This window comes from Thamnophis sirtalis, unplaced genomic scaffold (assembly GCF_051295495.1).
Source record: "Thamnophis sirtalis isolate CommonGarterSnake01/CBP01778 unplaced genomic scaffold, rThaSir2_p1.2 scaffold_2, whole genome shotgun sequence".
In the NCBI taxonomy this organism is placed as follows: Eukaryota; Metazoa; Chordata; class Lepidosauria; order Squamata; family Natricidae; genus Thamnophis; species Thamnophis sirtalis.
This window is the reverse complement of record NW_028261382.1, coordinates 12504590-12526554: the sequence shown is the minus strand read 5'-3', so window position 1 is coordinate 12526554 and position 21965 is coordinate 12504590. Positions and strand designations below refer to the sequence as shown.

The window sequence follows — 21965 nt, the reverse complement described above, 5'->3', positions numbered from 1 at the left end:
AAAAATAGTAGGAAAATGTAAAAATATCATGCGTCTGGGAATTTACGAAATATCAATAAACCAGAAGAAAAATAATTTGAAGGGAACAGAATGTGAGACCAAAACACCGGGCAAAGTTGTATATAACAAAGGTGATTTTTGAAAAACAGTTTCTCTTCTACATGGAACAAACACAGTGGCAGCGTTCACAAGACTTCGAGTCTAAAGGCCTGATTAAATAAGTACAGCACATTGCTAGATTGCAAGGAGTCAGTTTAATTTCCTCTCCCGGTTCTCAGGAACAAACAAACAAACAAAAAAATGTTTAAATTTTTCTGTGAGTTTGGGGAGGATTGTTAGGCCCTGTCTGGGTTTGGAGCAAACTACAAGTTGTGGCTCAGTGGCTAAGACGCTGAGCTTGTCAATCAGAAAGGCCGGCAGTTCGGCGGTTTGAATCTCTAGCACCACGTAACGGAGTGAGGTCCCGTTACTTGTCCCAGCTTCTGCCAACCTAGCAATTCAAAAGCAGGTAAAAATGCAGGTAGAAAAATCGGAACCACTTTTGGTGGGAAAATAACAGCGTTCTGTGCACCTTCGGTGTTTAGTCATGCCGGCCACATGACCACGGAGACGCCTTCAGACAGTGCTGGCTCTTTGGCTTTGAATTGGAGATGAGCACCGCCCCCTAGAATCGGGAACGACTATCACATATGTGTGAGGGGACCCCCCACTTCTCTCTGCAGCTTCAGGGCGTATGTCCTGTTTAGCTTGAGTCAGCGCCAGTCTTGTCCTGAATGACCCTCTTGTAGGTTTCTTCCAATGGTTTCTATTTTGGAGTTATCCCTGTTGGCCTGGTCCACCAACCAAACAAGCCTAGCATTTAAGCCATGTGGAGCAGGATAGGGAAAGAGAGGGTGACCGTTGCAGATCTGATTTCATGGGAGGAGAACAAGAAAGGACTTCTCTTCGGAAAGCATTCTTGCTTTCCATGTATGGCCTTGAGAAACCACAAGCGGGTATCGCCCCAAGCGGAGGATATGTGGATAATGTTGTGGCCTGCCAGCAGAGCTGGCAGCAGATTCGGACATTGAGGAGGTTGGGGAGAAACATCGGAGAGTCCTGGAGTCTGGGGAAGGCTCTGATGAGGGCCCTGTGTTGGAGGCAGAGATGGGGCCAGAGCCGTATGCCAGTTATCAGCTGCCTTCAGAGACATCACTGAGGCAGAGGAAGAGCTGGAGCCTCTTTCCAGTGTGCACATGCACAGAGTTACCAGACAAAGGGAGCAGCTAAAGAACAGGGGTCGACTTGGGAGGAAGGCCACAGGTGGACGATGAATGGCCGCTCCCAGAGGAAATAAAAGAGGAGCGAAAGGGGAGTGGAGTTTGCAGGAGACAATTAGGGACTCTCTGAGACTCCTTGCCAAGTTTTGCAGATATCGGCCTGTCAGCTGTCCAAGCCAGATAAGGTATGTGACTGTAAATCCTCCTTTGAAAGACTTTGCTGGATGTGAATGAATCCACAGTAAATTAATAAAAGGTTTTTTTTTGTCAGAACGAGTTGGCTTAATGCTCTTGGGAAGCCTAGGTCAGAATAGTTAAATAGGTTAACTGATCGTGTCTCTCTAAGCTGCTGGTTTGAATTTTGCTGGAGAAATTGCAATGGACCACTGTCTTTAAAACTGAGCATCTGACAGAGGAGAAGTGGAATGTTTCCTTCTGTGTGAGATGGCCAGATAAGATAACAATCTTCAGATGCATGTGACTGAAGGACACACTAATCAAACCACTACCACCACCACCCCTACAGCCTGGCCCCTTCTCTAGGATTATCTTGAGGAGTGAGCAGGGAAGACCAATGAGAGGCAGATGGGGACTGCAGCCAAGAAATTAAAAGATGTTGCTCTTGGGGAGAAAGCTATAGCAAATCTAGACAGGATACTAAAAAGCAGAGACATCATCCTGCCAACAAAAGTGCGTATAGTCAAGGCTACAGTTTTCCCAGTTGCAATGTATGGCTGTGAAAGTTGGACCATAAGGAAGGCTGAGCGCCAAAGAATGGAGGCCTTTGAACTCTAGTGCTGGAGAAGACTCCTGTGAGTCCCTTGGACTGCAAGGCTATCAAACCGGTCAGTCCTACAGAAGATCAACCCTGACTGCTCTTTAGAAGACCAGATCCTGAAGATGAAACTCAAATACTTTGGCCACCCAATGAGAAGGAAGGACTCCCTGGAGAAGAGCCTAATGCTGGGAAAGACTGAGGGCAAAAGAAGAAGGGGAAGACAGAGAATGAGGTGGCTGGATAGAGTCACTGAAGCAGTCGCCGTAAGCTTGAATGGACTCCGGAGGATGGTAGAGGACATGAAGGCCTGGAGGAACATTGTCCATGGGGTCACGATGGGTCGGACACGATTCGCAACTAACAACAATACAAAAAGTACTTTTGAAGGGGATGAAGTTTTTAAGAGGCTGCAAAGTTTCACGATTGTTCTTAGCTGAGACTTTGCCACCTTTTCAGGAGGAGGAGATTAGAATCTTGAGGGATTTCAGGCAAGCATGAATTGACAGCCATTCCGGGGAAGAAAAATGCACAGGCTGTTCAGAAAAACTGCAAGATGATGCTTGACTTACGTAAGCAGGAGGGGTTTATTGTCAGCTATATATGAAGAAGGAGAAAGCATAGACCTCCCATAATGCAAAGTCAGGGCCTCTGTCTTTGAGGTACGCTTCTTTCCCCGGGGATGAGCTGAAACCCAATAAAGTAAGCAAAAGAAGACAAAAGTACATCTGTCTCCGATTTGCCCAGCCTAATTGTTTAAAGCACGTTGGTCTTTTAAAGCACAGAGAGTACAAACAATCCTCGTGATTGGCACATTTAGTTTACTAAAGCAACTTAAGCCAAAAGCAGGCACGCTATTGGAGCCATTTCTGTTGGCTACAAAGCTTGTGTTTATACGGGAAAAAATATTTCAGTTGGCCTGCAAGTTTCTTCAATGACTTCCTATTCTATTCCAGAGGAATTCTTCCCCTGCCCCTCCACGCACATAACTTAGAACCATCTTCCAACGTCCATTAACATTGTGTGAGCTTAAAATATACAACTCTGAATGAAGACATACTTTTCCAATGCCCCAATCTGAATAAGGCTAGTTCTAAACTGGTATATTGGACACGCCAGTGGTTGGGCTCAAAATGAACCAAACTAGCCATAGTGCCTTCTTTGTAGATCCCCATAGATCAGTCGTCTATGATCTTCTTCGGTTTGCCTTCTTATCCTCACTAGGGAAGGCTGAGCTAGGATGACAGCACCTATTTTTGGAGGCGGGGAGGTTAGGGGGGGTGGGCTCTGCCTTTGATGGCTGAAAGAGGGTGAAAATGAGGAATGAAAGAGATAGGGCTTATGATCACAATCTACATTTAGGCAAGAAAAATAAAATGCACAAGCACAGTATATGTGGCACCTTGCTCAATAGTAGTAACTGTGAGCGGGATCTTGGAATCCTAGTGGACAACCATTTAAATATAAGCCAGCAGTGTGCAGAAGCTGCCAAAAAAGCCAACACAGTTATAGGCGGCATAAACAGTGGGATAGAATCAAGATCCCGTGAAGGGTTAATGCCACTTGATAAGGCCTTGGTAAGGCCACACCTGGAATACTGCATCCAGTTTTGGTCGCCACGATGTAAAAAAAGATGTTGAGACTCTAGAAAGAGTGCAGAGAAGAGCAACAAAGAGGATTAGGGGACTGGAGGCTAAAATATATGAAGAACGGTTGCAGGAACTGGGTATGTCTAGTTTAATTAAAAGAAGGACTAGGGGTGACATGATAGCAGTCTTCCAATATCTCAGGGGTTGCCACAAAGAAGAGGGAGTCAAGCTATTTTCCAAGGCACCTGAGGGCAGGACAAGAAGCAATGGGTGGAAACTAATCAAGGAGGGAAGCAACCTAGAACTAAGGAGAAAATTCCTGACAGAACAATTCATCAATGGAACAACTTGCCTGCAGAAGTTGTGAATGCTCCAACACTGGAAGTTTTTAAGGTTGGATAATCATTTGTCTGAAGTGGTGTAGGGTTTTCTGCCTAAGCAGGGGGTTGGACTAGAAGACCTCCAAGGTCCCTTCCAACTCTGTTATTCTACTCTATTCTATCAATGAGAGGTAGTCCTCAACTTAGAACCATTCATTTATTGACCGTTTGTGGAAAGTGACTTACGACTGGTCCTCCCACTTACGAATGGCGCAGCATCCACCCCATGGTCCCATGATCAAAATTTAGGCCACTGACTGTGTTTATAACGGTTGCATGTGATCGCTCCGGCTTCCCACTAGCAAAGTCAATGGGAGAATATGGATTCACTGAACCAATCGTGTGATTCACTTAACAACCATAGCCCGCTCCAAAAAAGGTTCTAAAATCGTATGGTGCTCGCTTAACAAACGCCGGTCATAGCAATGGGAATTCTGGTTGTAATCTGGGTTATACATTGAGAACTACGTGCACTGCATTTCAAGGAAAAGCTGAGGCTGATCTTCCACTTGGGCCTGTTCATTTTCTAGAGAGTTGTGTCTTCAGTGTCCATCCAGACCCCAAAAAGCTTCTCGGCGACCATTTTGCCATCATATCGGGGCAGGTTGCCTCCAAAGTCAGCTGGCAAGATATTGGCATCTATCTCTTGAAAGAAGGTGGCAAGTTCATCCCCGTGCACGAAGACCTGAGTAAGAAAGGAAAGCGGGAAGGTGTGAGCAGAAGGAAGCCAGGATACTTTTGTGGAGCTGCTTATTCTGGCTTTTTAAAAAAAATCTGGCCTAGCAATGGACATTCTAGTCCGAATTGTTGTGATAAGGTGAAGGCTACACTGTTGTGGCCCACCAGCAGAGCTGGCAGCAGATTCGGACAGTGAGGAGGTCGAGGAGGAACATGGGCCAGTCCTGGAGTCTGGGGAAGACTCTGATGAGGGCTCTGTGTTGGAGGCAGAGAGGGGCCAGAGCCGTATGCCAGTTATCAGCTGCCTTCAGAGTCAGACATCAGTGAGGCAGACGAACAGCTGGAGCCTGTTCCCAGTGTGCGCATGTGCAGAGTTGCCAGACGAAGAAAACAACTAAAGAACAGGGATCGACTTGGGAGTAAGGCCACAGGTGGACGACGAATGTCCCCTCCCAGAGGAAATAAAAGAGGAGCGAAAGGGGAGTGGAGTTTGCAGGAGATAACTTAATTGGTTCGTGACACTCCAAGACTCCCTGGAAAGACTTGATGTGAATGAGCAGAATTCACAGTAAATTAATAAAAGGGTTTTTTGCTGGGAGAAAGGAGTTTGTTTCATGCTCTTGGGAAGCCTCGGTCAGAACACACCCCTACTATTGTGTGCAGTCTTCGGTGGTACAACTCACCCTTTCCAGAAGCTTGTTCTTCAGGAATGGCTTGACGACATTGTAGGTGGTGGTAAAATACCAAGGCTGGTGAATGAAATGAATGGCCTTGAATCGAGCTGGGAAGGAATCCTGGGAATTCCAAAGATAAATGTGAAATTATTTACATACAGGCAACTGAGTTATTGTAAATTTGATTTTAACTTTTGATTTTGATTTTAACTTTACTTGTATGCCGCCCTTTTCCCTGGGGGGACTCAGGGCGGCTCACAATTCAAGGGGAGGGGAAGTACAAAACAAGTTATACACATAAAGACAATACATCGTTAAAAAACACAACAGTCGTACTATTCGGGTGGGGTTGAAGTCTTTAGCCCCAGGCCTGTCGGGACAGCCAGGTTTTAAGGGCTACGCGGAAGGTCTGAAGGGTGGTGAGGGTACGAATCTCCACGGGGAGTTCGTTCCATAGGGTCGGAGCAGCCACCGAGAAGGCTCTCCTCCGGGTAGTTGCCAGTCAACATTGACCGGCTGATGGAATTCGGAGGAGGCCTAATCTATGTGATCTTATTGGCCTAATGGAGGTAATTGGCAGTAGGCGGTCTCTCAAATCCTGACCCAGAGGATTTCCTGGAGCCCCAACCCCTTAAACGGCAAAGAATTTTGCAGAAGTCCATTGACTTCAACATGTGCTGCATTTGAGATTTGGAACTGTGCCTCCAAATCCTTCCCTAAGGCTCCATTTTGTACTGCTATCCCATTAAGCATGATTGTCTTAATTTAGGGCCATTTTCAGACGCTGTTCCATCTCTGCAGCCTGCTATGGCAAGGAGATGAGGCTCACCTGTAGCATGTCCACCATTTTTTTCAGTTCAGAAGGCTTGATACCGTAGGCTTGCTGCATGGTGAATCCCTTGAAGTTTTCAATGATACAGAAGCCGTTGATTTGAGTTTCCTCGTTCTCCAGCAGCTTCTCCAAGATCACGCAGTAGGCACGGAGGATCTGTAGTAAAACCACTGTAAGTAAGTACCAGCTCAGGCTCCAACTCATTCATGGGCCTTCCTCTACCCCGTTGGCTTTGAAACGCCAGCCATAAAACTTTGCATTGGTTCTGCTAGAAATGCAATCAAAGTAGTAATCGTCATCAAAAAAAGATAGGATTGGATTTGTGGGCTCCTTGGTGCTCTCTGAGCTTGGTTGTTTTCTTACAGACGTTTCATTACCAAACTAAGTAATGTTATCAGGGCTGATGGTGTTACCTAGTTTGGTAATGAAACATCTGCAAGAAAACAACCAAGCTCAGAGAGCACCAAAGGCCCTAGGGGTTAAATAGTATCTTCTGCCAATAGGATTGGATTTACACATCATGCAAAGACATCATGGAATTTTTTTTTTAATTATGCAAAGGCTGAATGAATCCAGCTGCTGTAGTTTGGAAACCATGGTTCCTAGCATAGCATAACGTGTGAACTCCCCAGCCAAATATGTTTCCTTAAACAAACCATGATTAAAATAAACGGTGGATTAGTGTGTTGTGCAAACTATTTGTGTCATTATAAACACTTGAGTTTCCAACAACGTGGGCAGCTTTGCCTGGTCCAACGGAGGGGCCGCAAATTGTGATGATTATATCTGTGATGGATTCCTTCATTAAAGAAACCACATTTGGTTTTTAATGAAGTTTTAGCAGGCTGCAATTAATTATTATAATATAACACTAATCCACAAATTGGGATTTCCATACTACAGTTAATTCAGTTTATCTAAATCAAAGATATTGGTTATGGGCTGCAAAACTCCAAATGACCGTGGGATGACAGCAAAGAGATACAGAAAGCATTAACTCTGTTTTAGGTTCTTTCAGCTGTTTCTAGCCCAAATGTGGTACTTCTACAAAAATAAGCAAACTATAGTGTAGTGCAGGTTGTGAGCCCATCTACTTAATTCTAGTACAGTTCTGAGTACCAAATACTTGTGAATTGATTTTGCTTGTTCTGCTTCTGGGTTTCCTTCCAGCTGATTTCTGACTGGCTATAGATGTGGCTTAGATCTGATTCAGTAGAGATTCATGCCTATCAAAACTGATAAGGCATCACGTGGCTTATTCCAAACAAAGCAATTCATTCAGTGTTCCCTAAGAGACAGTCTCCTGTCTTTTGGCTGATGTAAATGTTCTGGTCCAAGTTACTCGCTAAGTAAAGGAACTTAACATAGCAACCCCACCTAAGAAAAAGAGCATAAACAAAGATCATGAAAACTGAAGAAGGGCGGAAGTTCCTTCATTACATAGCAAGCAAGCTACATGGTATCTCCCTTCTCTGTTTGCAATTTTCACCCAGATGTTCTCCATCCTAGATGAAAAATATCAGCAATTGCCATTGGACAACGTATTTTCTGGCCGCAGTGCTTTCCCTGCTTTAGGGAGAACTGCTGTGGCCCACCAGCAGCCAGCACAGCTGGCAGCAGTCGGACAGTGAGGAGGTTGGGGAGGAACATGGACCAGTCCTGGAGGCTGGGGAAGGCTAAGACAAGGGCTTTGCATCGGAGGCCAAGGCCATCTGGCAGTTCTCAGCTACCTTCGGAGCTAGACAGCAGTGAGTCAAAGGAACAGCTGGAGCCCATTCCCAGTGTGCGCATGCGCAGAGCTGCCAGAAGAAAAGAACAACTCAGAAATCAGGGTCGATTTGGGAGTAAAGCCACAAGTGGATGGTGAATGGTTCCTCCCACAGGAAATAAAAGAGGAGCGAAAGGGAAGTGGGCTTTTGCAGGAAACAATTTGTTCATTCGTTTCAGGAGTGTGAAGATCTGTCTGTGAATCTCAGAGACTCTGTGCCTTGTACAACACTGTGTTTGGAAAATATTTACATGGCAGCTTTCCGAGCTAGATAAGGTCTGTGGTCATAAATTCACCTTTGAAAGACTGTTTACCAGGCCTTTGCTGAATGTGAATGGGAGGAGTTGACATTGATTTAATAAAAGGGATTTTGTCAAGACCAGGAATCTGATTCGGGCTTTTTGGGGAAGCCTAGGTCAGAAGAGAAACTATGATGGTTAAAGGCTTAGAAAAAGCTTACAAAAAGATGAATGCCTTTACCGAACAAATACCAACCTCGTCAAACGTGATCTCTTCATAATCCCAGTTCTCTATGTTGAACAGCAATACCACCCGACCATATTTATCCCTGTTGCACAAAATGCCAGGGTAGCCAGCCTCAATGGTACTCCGTACTGCCTCGGGTACCAGGTTTTCGAAGAGTTCTGGATACTGCTGACGGAAGTTGACGTAACCTGGAGTCAGGGATAGAGGCTCTAACAGTGCCACATTTAGAGATGCTACATGGGCCAACAGCTCAACAATCAATTTAAAACTTGACGTTTCCAAGGTGGAACTGGTAACAGAGGCAGGGTTTCTTCCCAGTTAAGAGCTGCATGCTTTGAACGACAAGTTAATCCACTCCAATCAGTAACTCAATAAACTCAACACTTTTGTTGCGATACAGAAATTACCCATTTTAATTTGAAGGAAGCCAAAGGCACAACAATACTTTTTGGAATTCATAACATGCATGCATAAAAAAAATGTAATTTTACACACATGGACTTGAGCGTGAATAGAACAACCTCTTAAAGCAAAAGACCTGCTTCTATCCGGATTCCAGTTTGTAGAGATGTTTCAATGAACATTCAAAATAAGTGCAAACAGAACTCCTCTGCAGAACTCCTTCATCTCAAAAATCTGAAATCCACTAGCTGGCAAGTAGACAAATAGTATTGTAACAACTCCTATCTTTGACTAATGGAGGTGGTGGAGCTATTATACTGGTGACTTTTAAGAAGAGACTGGACAGCCACTTGTCTGAAACGGTATAAGGTCTTTTATTTGAGCCAGGGGGTGGACTAGAAGATCTCCAAGGTCCCTTCAAACTCTTTTATTCTGATTATTCTGTTCTGATAATGCTACTACCTGAAATTTGAGTAGGAATAGAAATAGAATAACAGAGTTGGAAGGGACCTTGTAGGTCTTCTAGTCCACCCCACCACCACCACCCCCTGCTTAGGCAGGAAATCCTACACCACTTCAGACAAATGGTTATCCAATCTCTTCTTTAAAATTTCCAGTGTTGGAGCATTCACAACTTCTGGAGGCAAGTTGTTCCACTGATTAATTGTTCTAACAATGAATCTCTCTTTCAAGGGCCATTGAGCCAGTGCTGTCCAAAGACATTTTCGCGGTCATGTGGCCAGCAAAATATCAGTAAGTGCTGTTATATTCCCACCAAAATGGTACCTATTTATCTACTGGCATTTGCATGCCTTCAAACTGCTAGGTGGGCAGGAGCTAGGCGAGGACGGGAGCTCACCCCATCGCATAGTACTCGGGTTTGCCAACAAGCCGAGCCTCTTATCCACTGAGCATCACACCACGAAGCTATGAGCTGGATAACTGAAATCAGTAAATAAATAAACTTCAACCCCCACAGAGTAAGAGTTATGGATCTTTATGTCTGGAGGGAAGGGTCCAATGGAGGAATCCTCACCTTTAATCAAATCATACGCTCTGTTGAGATCAAACTTGCGGGCACGTATGAAACGGAGGAGGAAAGCGTCTTCCTTCTCCTGCATTTTATCAGCAACCGTTTTGCAAATGTCATCTCCATCTTTAGCTTTCTCCTGGATAAGCTCCCGAAGCTCTTTGATTGCTAATTCACGTTTCTCTGAGGTCTCGTTCAATTCATCTTTAGCCTAGAGATGAGAGCCAAAGATAATGTGACGGATAGACAATGAGTTGGAGGATCATACTGGAACCTCTGCTTTTCCTGGGAAAGTACAGGCAATCCTCAACTTACAACCATTTGTTTAATGACTGTTACAAGACACTGAAAAGTGTAACATGATCAGTCCTTGCTCTTTACAACTGTTGTAGCATCCCCATTTGACAAAAGTGTAGGCTCTTGCAACAAGCAAAGTCAGTGGGGGAAGCGGGATTCACTTAATAGCAATAATAAGTGAATCCCGCTTCCCCCACTGACATTAGCCAGGAGATCACAATACTATTGCAGAGTAGTAGTTTGGCTCTGTTGTAGGAAATGCTTCCACGATTCCTAAGGTGTGCCACAGGAGGGCAAGCTGTCTTTGCACCAGAAATAAAGACAAGCGGATCTTTCTGTGTGGTCATCCAAGGCTCCTTCCATTCCCAGAGCCACCTGGCAAACAGGCACAGCAATTGGGAAGGTTCATAGAGAAGGAATCTGACTGCCTGCACAGAACACCAACTCGTCTCCTCCTCACCAATGTGGAACCTATTTATCTACTCACATAGAACATGCTTTCAAACGGTTAGGTGGACAGAAGCTGAGGTGAATGATGGGAACAGTGCTAGGACTCAAACTGCTGGATCAGAGACCATCTCTCCAAGGTCATCAAGCCGCTGAGCCACCACAATGCCAACTGGACATGTGATTCACTCTATGACATGTGATTCACTTAACAATTGCAGTGATTTGCTTAACAGTCGGGACAGAAAAGGCTGAAATATCAGGCACCGCTCACTTTCTTAGCCATGGCAATTCAGGGCCCAGTTGTGGTTTTAAGTCCAGGACTGCCTGTAGTCCTTTTCTCATTAACTGGAGGAACCCTTTCTAGCAAAATATACCCCCCACGCAAATTTTTATGGTACACAACCTGAAATCTGGATGCAGGATCAGAGTCCTTCCTAAAGTGGAAACCAAATTGTAACTGTTATGTATATGTAACAGGGAACATTTTTAAGCATGTGGGAAATTATCCTTTAAAAGTAATGGTTCCTCTTCCATACTAAGAGTGGTTGTGAATCAAACCCAACATTTTGAACTAGAGTGAACTGATATCCAAGTAGAGTCAACAGTTTGAGTCAGAGCTTACAATACACTACTGTGGTTAACACTGCCCTATTTTTTGGAGTTTGGTGCCATCAAGTGGCTGATAGGGAAAGATTAAAGACAAAGGTCCAGGCAGAAGAAGAAGAAGAAGAAGAAGAAGAAGAAGAAGAAGAAGAAGAAGAAGAAGAAGAAGAAGAAGAAGAAGAAGAAGAAGAAGAAGAAGAAGAAGAAGAAGAAATAATCATAGTTCTCTCTATCATCTAGGATAGTTCTCTCTATCATCTAGGCATGGCTTAATATTAGAGGATTTTAGGATTAGGTGGCCATGACTGTGAAGTAAATGGCTCTTACAATGAATAAGATGATCAATGTTAGGTAGCTGAGTTGCCTGAGTGACATGCAAACTGGCACAAGGAACTTGCAGCCAAATATATATTTACAGTCCTCTCTGAAGCAGGACATCTGATCAGGATTAAAGCGAGTGGCAATGCCAGCTGTGCCAGCGGATCTGTGCTGAATGTTTTCCTTGGCCATCTTCCGCTTCTGCAAAGGGTCCTTGGGTTCCTGCTCCTGTCATTCTCCCCAATTTTCTATGACGTCGCTCACCTTCTGCAGGGTGTGTTCAGGGATCTTCTCATGCTTCCCAAACACGGGTCCATGGTCGCTGGTGCTCAGTCGCTCGAGTTTAGTCCGCAAAGCCTGCTCCTCTTCCGAAACAGGCCTGAAGGTGCCAGTCTGGGAATGAAATTGCAAGGAGAAAATAGCATCTGCCCGAATGGTGGGATTCAATTTTTTTTTTTTACTAATGGTTCTGTGGCCGTGGCTGGGTGGGCCTGGCATGGCTTGGTAGGGGGGGGGGTTGCTCTTCTCTGCACTCTTTCTAGAGTCTTGTTGTAGCCCGGCAGGAGCCGTTGGAGCTATCACCAGACTCTGACAGCGAGGGGCCCTATGAGTCAGCCCTAGAGGATGTGGAGGACCCTGGACAGGGTTCTGACTCCGAGCAGGGTGCAGAGAGACTGGTTGGCCACCAGGTGGCGTCTGAGCCTTGGATTAGTGGGGAGCAGACAAGAGAGAGTGATCCAGAAACCAACAGTGAGTTGTTCCGGGGTGCACGCCGTCGAAGGGCTACTCGGTGTCAAGAACAACTACATAATTACAGGAGGTAATTATGCTCAGCTGATGGTCATTAAGCTCTTCTCCCAGACTATAAAAGAGGCTGCTTGTGCCACACCCTTCTTGCAGAAGTCAACGCTTGGACTAAAGAGAAACGAACTTGGCAGGCTGGATTGCTGCCAGAGTTTGTTTGCATTGCTGCCAAGGTTTATCAGACTTGCTGCCAAAGTCCTTATTTATTTGTTTATTTGCCTTTCAGCCACCGAGAGTCTGGACTTGCTATTAAAGGACATTCTCATTAAGCGTACCAAGGCCTTATAAAGTGGCATTAACCCTTCACGTGATCTTGATTCTAACTAGCTGGAACATAAGAGTAACTGAGTTGGGAGGGACCTTGGGGGGTCTTCTACTCCAACCCACCCAGATTCATTTCAATATGAGATGGGCAGCAAATAAATTTAACAAATAGATAAACCCCTTACCCAAGTAGGAGACCCTATGCCAGTGGTTCCCAAACTTGGCAACTTTAAGACTTGTGGACTTCAACTCCCAGAATTCTCCAGCCAGCAGAGCTGGCTGGAGAATTCTGGGAATTGAAGTCCACAAGTCTTAAAGTTGCCAAGTTTGGAAACCACTGCCCTATGCCATTGTAGACAAGTGGCCACCTAGTCTCTTCTTGGAAACCTCATGTGATGCAGTAGCTACAACTACACAGAGTGGACTTGTAGAACATGCCAGGCCAAAATGGGGTTAGTTGCTTTGGGGTTTAGTGTGTTGTGTGACCAGAGTCAAGACTGCTGAAGAGAAGGTTTAAATCTGGCATGCTTTCAAACAGTTTATCCCCAGTATGAACTTGAGAATGGCATCAAAGTAAGGGAGTTGAAACTCACCATTGCTGTCATCTTTGCACTCCAATCTAGCCCCTGGGAGAAAGAAAACCACAGGTGAACCCTATTAGCACAGCCTGAGTTTACACAAGGTTTGCGTAATGACGACCGAATGGATTCACCACACTTAATTGGACTTGCAGAATAACAGGGCTGGAAGAGACTTTGGTCTTCTAGCCCAACCCTTTGCTCAAGCAGGACACAAACAGGATGCCAAACATCTGTCCAGTCTCTTCCTAAAAACCTCCCGTGATGGATCACCCACAACTTCTGGAGGCAAGTCGTTCCACTGATTAATTATTCTCACTGTCAAGGAATTTTTCCTGAATACTTACCACTAACATAGCATTCTCACCAAGCAAACTGCATTACAGCAATGTAGTGGTGGGTTTCAAAAATTTTTGGAACCTACTCTGTGGGTGTGGCCTTCTTTGTGGGAGTGGCTTGCCAGCCATGTGACCTGGTGGGAGTGGCTTTCCGGCCATGTCTTTTCTTTCTCTCTCCCTCTCTCTCTCTCTCCCTCCCTCTCTCTCTCTCTTTCCTTTCTTTTGTCTCTCTGTCCCTTTTTTCTTTTTTTCATCTCTCTCACTCTTTTTCTTTCTTTTTTCTTTCTTTTTTCTTTCTTTCTTTCTTTCTTTCTTTCTTTCTTTCTTTCTTCCTTTCTCTTTCTCTCTCTCTCTCTCTCTCTCTCTCTCTGTGTGTGTGTGTGTGTGTGTGTGTGTGTGTAGCAGTGGTGGGTTTCAAAAATTTTTGGAACCTCTTCTGTTGGTGTGGCCTGCTTTCCGGGTCCACTGGTGGAACCTCTCCTAACCGGTTCGGTAGATTTGATGAACCGGTTCTACCGAATAGGTGCGAACTGATAGGAACCCACCTCTGTAGCAATGCCGTATCTGAACCCATTCATAATAGCAATAGCACTTAGACTTAAATACCACTTCACAGTGCTTTACAGCCCTCTACAGCTGCTCTACAGCAGTCTACAGAGTCAGCCTATTGCCTCCAACAATCTGGGTCCTCATTTTACCGACCTCAAAAGGCTGGAAGGCTGAGTCAATCTTGAGCCAGTCAAAATCGCACTCCTGGCACTGGGCAGAGTTAGTATACAATACTGCATTCTAACCACTGCGCCACCACAGCTCCTAATGAGTTGATGAAATTTACTTTTTTGTATGCATTCACTTTTCCAATCCTGACGCTTTCTGGACAGCTTGGCCTGCACATCCATCATAGACATTCATCAGAGGCTGGACACAATGGGATGTCAGCTTACCTGGATGGCCCTGAAAGACGTGGGTCATTCATTCTTTGAATTTTAGCACAAAGTTGGGGGGGGGGAAACCAGCACTAAGTCTCCAATTTGTAACCTTCCTACGTTTTCCTAGTGGTTTTTTTCTCATTTTTTTCTCTCATTACTTATCTAAAGTCTGTTGAGAGCTGCATAAAGATAATAGAATGGCAGCAGGGGCGGGTTGCTGCCAGCATTACTGCCGGTTCGGTGCATGCGCAATTTATGCACATGTGCAGTTGCCCATAAATAGGTATGCGCATGTGCATCACATTAAAAATGAAGGAGAAAAAAAACATGCTGCGCCGACCAGGGAACCGGTTCAGAAGCGTGGCAGGCCTGGGTTGCTGCTGGTTCCAGCGACCCAGGCCAACAAATCACTACTGGTTTGGCCGAACTGGTCCAAACCAGTAGGAACCCACCTCTGAATGGTAGCCCAGAAACTTTCATCCCTCGGTGTCTTATCAGTAGCATTAAAAGTGTCTGACTTAGGGAGCTCCCAGATCTTGATTTCCAAGGATGAGTATGATCACGAAATAACAGCAAAGAGAGACAGAATTGCAACTCTTGGCTGTCATCCAGGGGTTACCTGGATGACAGCCAAGAGTTAAACGTAGGATTCTTGCAGACCACATCTGGCAGTCTTACTGTAGTTCTACAAAGTCTCAATGAGAAATCTTCCCTACTTTTATCTGAACCAGAGGTGGGTTCCTACCAGTTCGCACCTATTCGGTAGAACCGGTTCGTCAAATCTACCGAACTGGTTAGAAGAGGTTCCACCAGTGGACCCGGAAAGCAGGCCATACCTACAGAAGAGGTTCCAAAAATTTTTGAAACCCACCACTGGTCCTTGGATATGATTATTCTACACTATCATGCTCCTATTTATAAAACTCAGTGCCTCTGTGAAAGGTAAGGATGACTACTGCGTTTGTGGTGCAATCAGAACATTGCGTGTGTTGAGGTTGTTTTAACGCAAACCAAAGATGCCTTTTAAAAAACAAGTTTACATCATATTCTTATGCATGCCAATGCTGTGTGTGAGGTAATTTAAGGTGGTTCTGACAAGTTTCGTCGGCATCTTCATATCCGGTCACATGGGAAGCAAGCCACTCCCATCCGGTCACATGGGTGGCAAGCCACTCCCACAAAGGAGGCCACACCCACAGAGTAGGTTCAAACAATTTTTGAAACCCACCACTGATCTGAACCCTTCGATGCCTTAGGAAAGTGTTCTATCCTACCACCAGCAAGACTAGCAAAAATGTTTCCAAACAGATCACGAGAATGCTGTAAATGTCAACAGATACAGGGAACATACTACCACATGTGGTGGACCTGTCCTTCGGCAAAAGAAAATTGGATAAGGATAAAAAAAAATGGCTAGAGGAAATGGCAAAACAGCAAATAAGAGTTAAAACGGGAGCTATTTCTATTAGGTATGTTAACAGGGAAATATAACCAAAAAAAACCCCAATATTTAATGCTACATGTAATAATGGCGGCCAGAATTGTATATGCTTAAAATTGGAAAAATGGAAATATACCCTCTGAGGACATGGTAATAAAGAAAATATTAGACTGCATTGAGATGGATAGGTTGACAATGGAAATTAAAGACAAAGGAGAAACGGAATACTATTTAATTTTGGATATACGCTATAATTGGCTTGATAGTAGATGCAAAGATTAGAAAATTAATAATGAAAGACGATTAATCAATTAGATATTAGAAATAAGTGTAAATATAACAAAAGATGAAGAATATTTATTATATATAATAGTATGTTACAAAAATGTAAAATGTAAAAAATATCTAGAATGATAACTATATAATGTATATATAATAGTATATATAAACATTAAAAAAACCTTCTGGATATAAACCAATATAGAGTTGTTGCGAAGCTGAAACTGTGATGTAAAGTGAGGAAAAATGTATAATAAAAACATTAAGAAAAGTGTTCTATCCTCATTTCTCTTCAAGCCCTATGTGTTAAACAGAGTTAAGAAGTGTAATGGGCAGAGGGAATAACATGGAAAAACATGGCAATCCTCAGATAGAAACAATTTTAATCTGGGGAGAAATATAATTTGAGAAAGCATTCGAGACTTAACCCTCCATTTTACTCATAAAAATAAAGGGAGGACAAGGGGAAATCTTCAAACTTGCAAGATTCTGTTGTTATATCCTTATTTTAAAAATTATATTAGCATTCATAGCTTTGGTTTTCTAATCTACCTTGAAGGGCTGACATTAAGTGTAAAAAATACAAAACTTCTCTATACATACTCAAGTTTTTATCTCCCTCTGCCTAACTAGTTGTTTTGACTTTTGTGTTTGTCTCCATAATAATGATAAATAATAATAATAATGCCTCAATAGTGAATGCTGCAATACCCGGAGGCAGCAGAGTGGAAGAAAAAGAATAGGATAAAAAAAAAAAATCACAAAATACAAAGTCCTTCAAATAGAAATAGAACGACCGTTGCAAAAGAAAGCAAAGAAAGTACCAATAATAATCGGAGCCTTGGGTGCAATCCCAAAACATCTAGAGTATCATTGGCACACCATCGTCATAGAATAGAATAGAATAGAATAGAATAGAATAGAATAGAATAGAATAGAATAGAATTCTTTATTGGCCAAGTGTGATTGGACACACAAGGAATTTGTCTTTGGTGCATAATTAACAAAATCACCGTCAGTTAATTGCAAAAGGCAGCCCTACTTGGAACAGCTTACATCCTGCAATGATTTCTTTTAACACCATCAAACAACATCTGCCAATTCCTTGAGAGAGACTTGTTCGTTGGCTGGATAAAAATTCCAAATCCAGTTTGAACATTTGGCTGACTACGAACCATAATAATGGAACATTAATGGAACACTGCTTAGATCTCTAGATATACTACGATGATATATTTACTGCATCCTGGGTTCCTGGAAAGAACTTGATGGCAACACAAGCTAAAGAATTGGCCATTGTGGTTTCACATTGTTGCATATAATAATCATAATAATGCCCCCCTTTCTTTAAAAACAAAATAAGGAAGTCGTCCATGCCAACAATTATAAATGATTATCTAGATCTTATTTTCTCTCTCTCTCTCAGAGTCTCATTGAACTGTTCAGCATATAGATTGGTTTCACTGTTGGCAGTGGTTAAAATGAAAATAGTACATTCCTGGAACATTTTGCTCTCTCTGCTTTTTATGACAAGGCCTGGAAGATCATTGCTGGGATGGAACAAATGCTTTGAATGCAGAAGCAGCTGGATATGCTGCCTGGCATCTACCATGAAAACAAACTGAGATACAGCAATGGGGAAGACTTCTACCATACATATTATTCAGCCAGTAGATAGTCTCACTCAATAGAAACAGTACACAATGACTTGAACTTCTGCATCGTTTTTCAATAGAATAAAGTAGAGTAGAGTAGAGTAGAATAGAATAGAATAGAATAGAATAGAATAGAATATGGAAGGGACCTTGTAAGTCATCTAGTCCATCTCCTCATCCAAGCAGAAGACCCTACACCGTTTCTGGCAGATGGCAACCCAGTCTCCTTGAAAGCTTCCAGTGATGAAGCTCCCACAACTTCTGAAGGCAACTTCTGTTCCATGGGTTGATTGTTCTCACTGTCAGAAAGTTCCTCCTTGTTTCCAGGTTGAATCTCTCCTTGGTCAGTTCCCATCCATTATTACTTGTCTCGCTTTCAGATGCTTTGGAAATAGCTTGACCCCCTCCTTCCTGTGGCAGCCACTCAAATATTGGAAGACTTCTATCATGTTTCCCCTGGTCCTTCTCTTCATTAGACTAGCCATGCCCAGTTCCTGCAACCGTTCTTCATATGTTTTAGCCTCCAGTCCCCTAATCATCTTGGTTGCTCTTCTCTGAGCTCTTTCTAGAGTTTCAACAACATTTTTATTTCTCTCTTCCATCATCTGCACTGAAAGAGTTTTCTATCCAGAATGTGACTACATCATCAACCTGTTTGCAAATACTGTACATCCAATTCCTATCTGTGAAATGGATGTTAGCCTTAGGCTCCATCACCACTCCTATTCTTAAAAAGAAAAAAAAAGATCAATAAAGCTACGGCATCCTTGACTGCAGAAACAGAACTAACACTGGCCACATTGCAAAACTTCAATAAAGAAAATACTCACAAAGGATGCTAAGATACTTGAGGAAGATCTCTGTGGGAGATCCTTAAGCCAAGAGAGAGGAACCCTGGACACAGGCAGGCTGCAGGGAAGCCAGTGGGACTGGAGAGGATCGAAGAGAACTCCTGACAAACTTCCCGTTCGAAACGCTGGGTTGGGATTAGGCCGTCCCAGGGCATCGCTCAGGAGGGCTTCGTAATAAGGTCAACCCAAACCAGGGAAGGGATTCCCATGGAGGGAAAGTACAAAGGGCAAATGAGGGGATGGGAACAAAAGCAACGCAGCAGCCAAGGAGATTTGGCTCAGAGAAACGCATAACAGGGACGTTGATGGGATTCTGGGACCGATTAACCGTGCATAAAAGCCTCTTATTGTATAACTGGGCCAGACTCATTAGTGTAACATGGAGGGAGAATGAAGGATTCATGAGAATGTGGAAAGTGAGATAAAAGGCAAAGATGGCAAGTCCATCAAAGGAGGAAGAGCAGCTTCTGGGCGATTTTAGATATTTTGCATACGTGAGGTCCATATTCTCTTCCTGCCCTGTCCATGTGTGTATTTGTGTGTCTGTATCCTTTATCAGAGGATACAGGTGGCTCAGTGGCTAAGACGCTGAGCCTGTCGATCAGAAAGGTCGGCAGTTCGAATCCCTAGTGAGCTCCCGTTACTTGTCCCAGCTTCTGCCAACCCAGCAGTTCGAAAGCACGTAAAAATGCAAGTAGAAAAATAGGAACCACCTTTGGTGGGAACGGAACAGCGTTCCATGTGTCTTTGGCGTTTAGTCATGCCGGCCACATGATCACGGAGACATCTTTGGACAGCGCTGGCTCTTCGGCTTTGAAACGGAGATGAGCACCGCCCCCTAGAGTCGGGAATGACTGGCACATGTGTGCGAGGGGAACCTTTACCTTTACCTTATCCTTTGTCAGCAGAAGGATGCAAGTTCTCTTTATATCTTTCAATGCATCACTGCTTCTTCCCACCATTCCTTTGCTTAAACAGGTTCTTAAGATTCTGAAGTTGAGTGTTTACTGATATAAATGACTTCCCTGCCCTGAGAACTGTTGGCTCCCAGCTCATGGCTCCCTATTTGGTTGATATCTCAGTGTGTGACATCCATCTAACCAGACCTTCCGTACCAATTATGGGCAATTGTCCTCTCCTTCGACTGGAGCCCTTCCTGGAAGCATCTGATGGGATCTGGGACATCAATCTCTTTACTTGATCCAAGAGGGTTCTTCTTCCTAAGTCCTTATGTACTCGTCAGTTCATTCTCTTTACATAGAATGGGGCAGAGGCTGAAGGGCTACGGTTAGTCCTCAACTTACAAGGTTCAAAGTTATGAAAACCTTGGAAAAGTGACTGGTGAACCTTGCTCGCAGTTATGGCCAGTGTAGCATCCCATACAGTGACGTGATTGCAATTCGGGTGATTGGTTCCCATTTAGGACAGTTGCAGAGTCTTGTGAACCAACTATCCACCTTTTCAGATATGTCTTCTGAAAAACAGTTGATTGGGGAAGCCAGATGCGCTTAATGACCACATGATTCGCTTAATGACCGCATGCTTCACTCAGTGACCATGGTAAACATGATTGTAAAATCAGTTCTGAAGATTCCAATCCCAATGGAATCAACCATAAATTGAGGACTACCTGTACCATTAATTACAGGGGAAAGAGAGGACAAACAGGGAACAAATGAGGGCATGTACGCAAAGACACCATCACAATGACATCATAACACATTTATTTATGCATTGATTGTGCCATTTTTTGCAAGTAGTATTCTGTTGATATCACAATGTGTACTTGACAAACCTGCAATTATGCCCATTCACATTTTAAACTTTATGTATGTATTCATCCATTCTCTCTCTCTCTCCCCCCCTCCCTCCCTCCCTCCCTGTTGCATCAAACAATAGTGTATTGATTTTTTGAATAAGCTACCAATAGCAGAGTTTTCATAACTTGCTAAGCCATTATTAGCCATGATTTATAATCCACAGCAGCTCCGTTCAGATCACAAGGCAAGACAAAAAATAATAATCAAAGCTTGGATTATCACATAGTTCCACAGGCCGTTCCTCTAATGGGAACAGGAGATTAGTTTAGATTCAGATTAAAAAGAATAGACAAGGGGGAGGCCATTAAAGCTAGCAGACGGTCCTTTTAACTTAAAAAGATTCCAGATCCAAAGAAAGAAGCACATAGGCCCAGTAGAGAGGAACTGAAATAGGAAAGACACATTCTTTAATTGCTTGTGGATGTAAGGATTTGGAATTCCATGGCACCAGGACTGTAGAAGGAAAATATGTGTTCCAATTGTAGGTGCAGATCAAAGGGGGAGAAACAGGGGGGAAGGGAGGGAGGGAAAGAGAGAAAGAAAGAAAAGAAAGAGAACAAGAGAAATAAAGAAAAGAAAGAAAACAGGAAGAGAGGAAGAAAAAGAGAAAGAAAAGAAAGAAGAGAGAAAGAGAAAGAAAAAGAGAAAGAAAGAAAAGAGAAAGAGAAATAAGAGAGCGAGAGAAAAGAAAGGAGAGAGACAGAAAGAACAGAAAGGAGAGAGAGAGAACTGTCATTGGGACTTGAGTGGAGAAGGCACAATATGAGTTCAGCCAAATGTCATTTTGATCTCTTTTCTTTCCCCTGCAGCTTCTGATTGGTCATCCTCACATTTGACAGTTTTCATGAATGGTATTATTTGGCCCTCGTTAAGCAAACACAATACTGTATTTAGGCATTGATGTCTGGCCCCCATTTGACATTGTCTGCAGAGGCTCTGTGTGAAGGGCTGAAAGATTAAAAAGATGTCTCTCTGCCTGTCTACCCACCTACATATGAAAGCAGGATCTTGAAATGGCCCACCAGTATTTTCCAGCAGAGTGCTTGGAACAATAATTAATGTTACCGAACCAGGATCAGTCTTCCAGCCTCCACCTGATGGTATGTGAGCCACTAAGGCAGCAGATTTCCAAGTAGCAACAGCTTAGCACATGATGTTCTAAAGGCAGCACATCAAGTAGAACAATGCAATCTGTTCATGGGAACATCTAATGGTGGGAGAAGTAGGAGATGCTAGAAAGTCCATGCCAACAGTAATTTTGGCTAGCCAAAAATATTAAGCAGGGTCATGCTTGGGTGGAACATAATGAAGTCCCAGAGCTGCTAGATTAGAAAGCAGGAAAAAAGGCAAGGGAATCTTTATCTTCGTCTTTAGAAATGCCATCTCATCTGTTTTGCTAAAGGCGTATAAAGAATCCAGTTGCTGCATTGAATGTTGTTTATTGATTTTAATAGCAATAGCACTT

At 43.6% G+C, this 21965-nt stretch overlaps 1 protein-coding gene across 1 annotated transcript; it reads right to left on the bottom strand.

Annotated features, from left to right (window-relative positions):
• Window positions 1-1254: 1254 nt before the first annotated feature.
• Window positions 1255-18907, bottom strand: RLBP1 (retinaldehyde binding protein 1). The gene is made up of 8 exons (XM_087704292.1): window positions 18660-18907; window positions 13203-13235; window positions 11806-11934; window positions 9880-10084; window positions 8451-8629; window positions 6185-6343; window positions 5365-5475; window positions 1255-4688 (listed from the first exon to the last, which is right to left on the bottom strand). The coding sequence occupies exons 2-8, from the start codon at window positions 13212-13214 to the stop codon at window positions 4530-4532; spliced, it is 954 nt and encodes a 317-aa protein (XP_087560418.1). The 5' UTR covers window positions 13215-13235; window positions 18660-18907; the 3' UTR covers window positions 1255-4529.
• Window positions 18908-21965: the final 3058 nt, after the last annotated feature.

Coding starts and splice junctions, on each gene's coding strand:
- RLBP1 (XM_087704292.1), bottom strand. Junction 10,085..11,805: donor CTGAACACACCCTGCAGAAG/GTGAGCGACGTC, acceptor TCTCATCTCTAG/GCTAAAGATGAATTGAACGA. Junction 8,630..9,879: donor AGCGTATGATTTGATTAAAG/GTGAGGATTCCT, acceptor CCCTGACTCCAG/GTTACGTCAACTTCCGTCAG.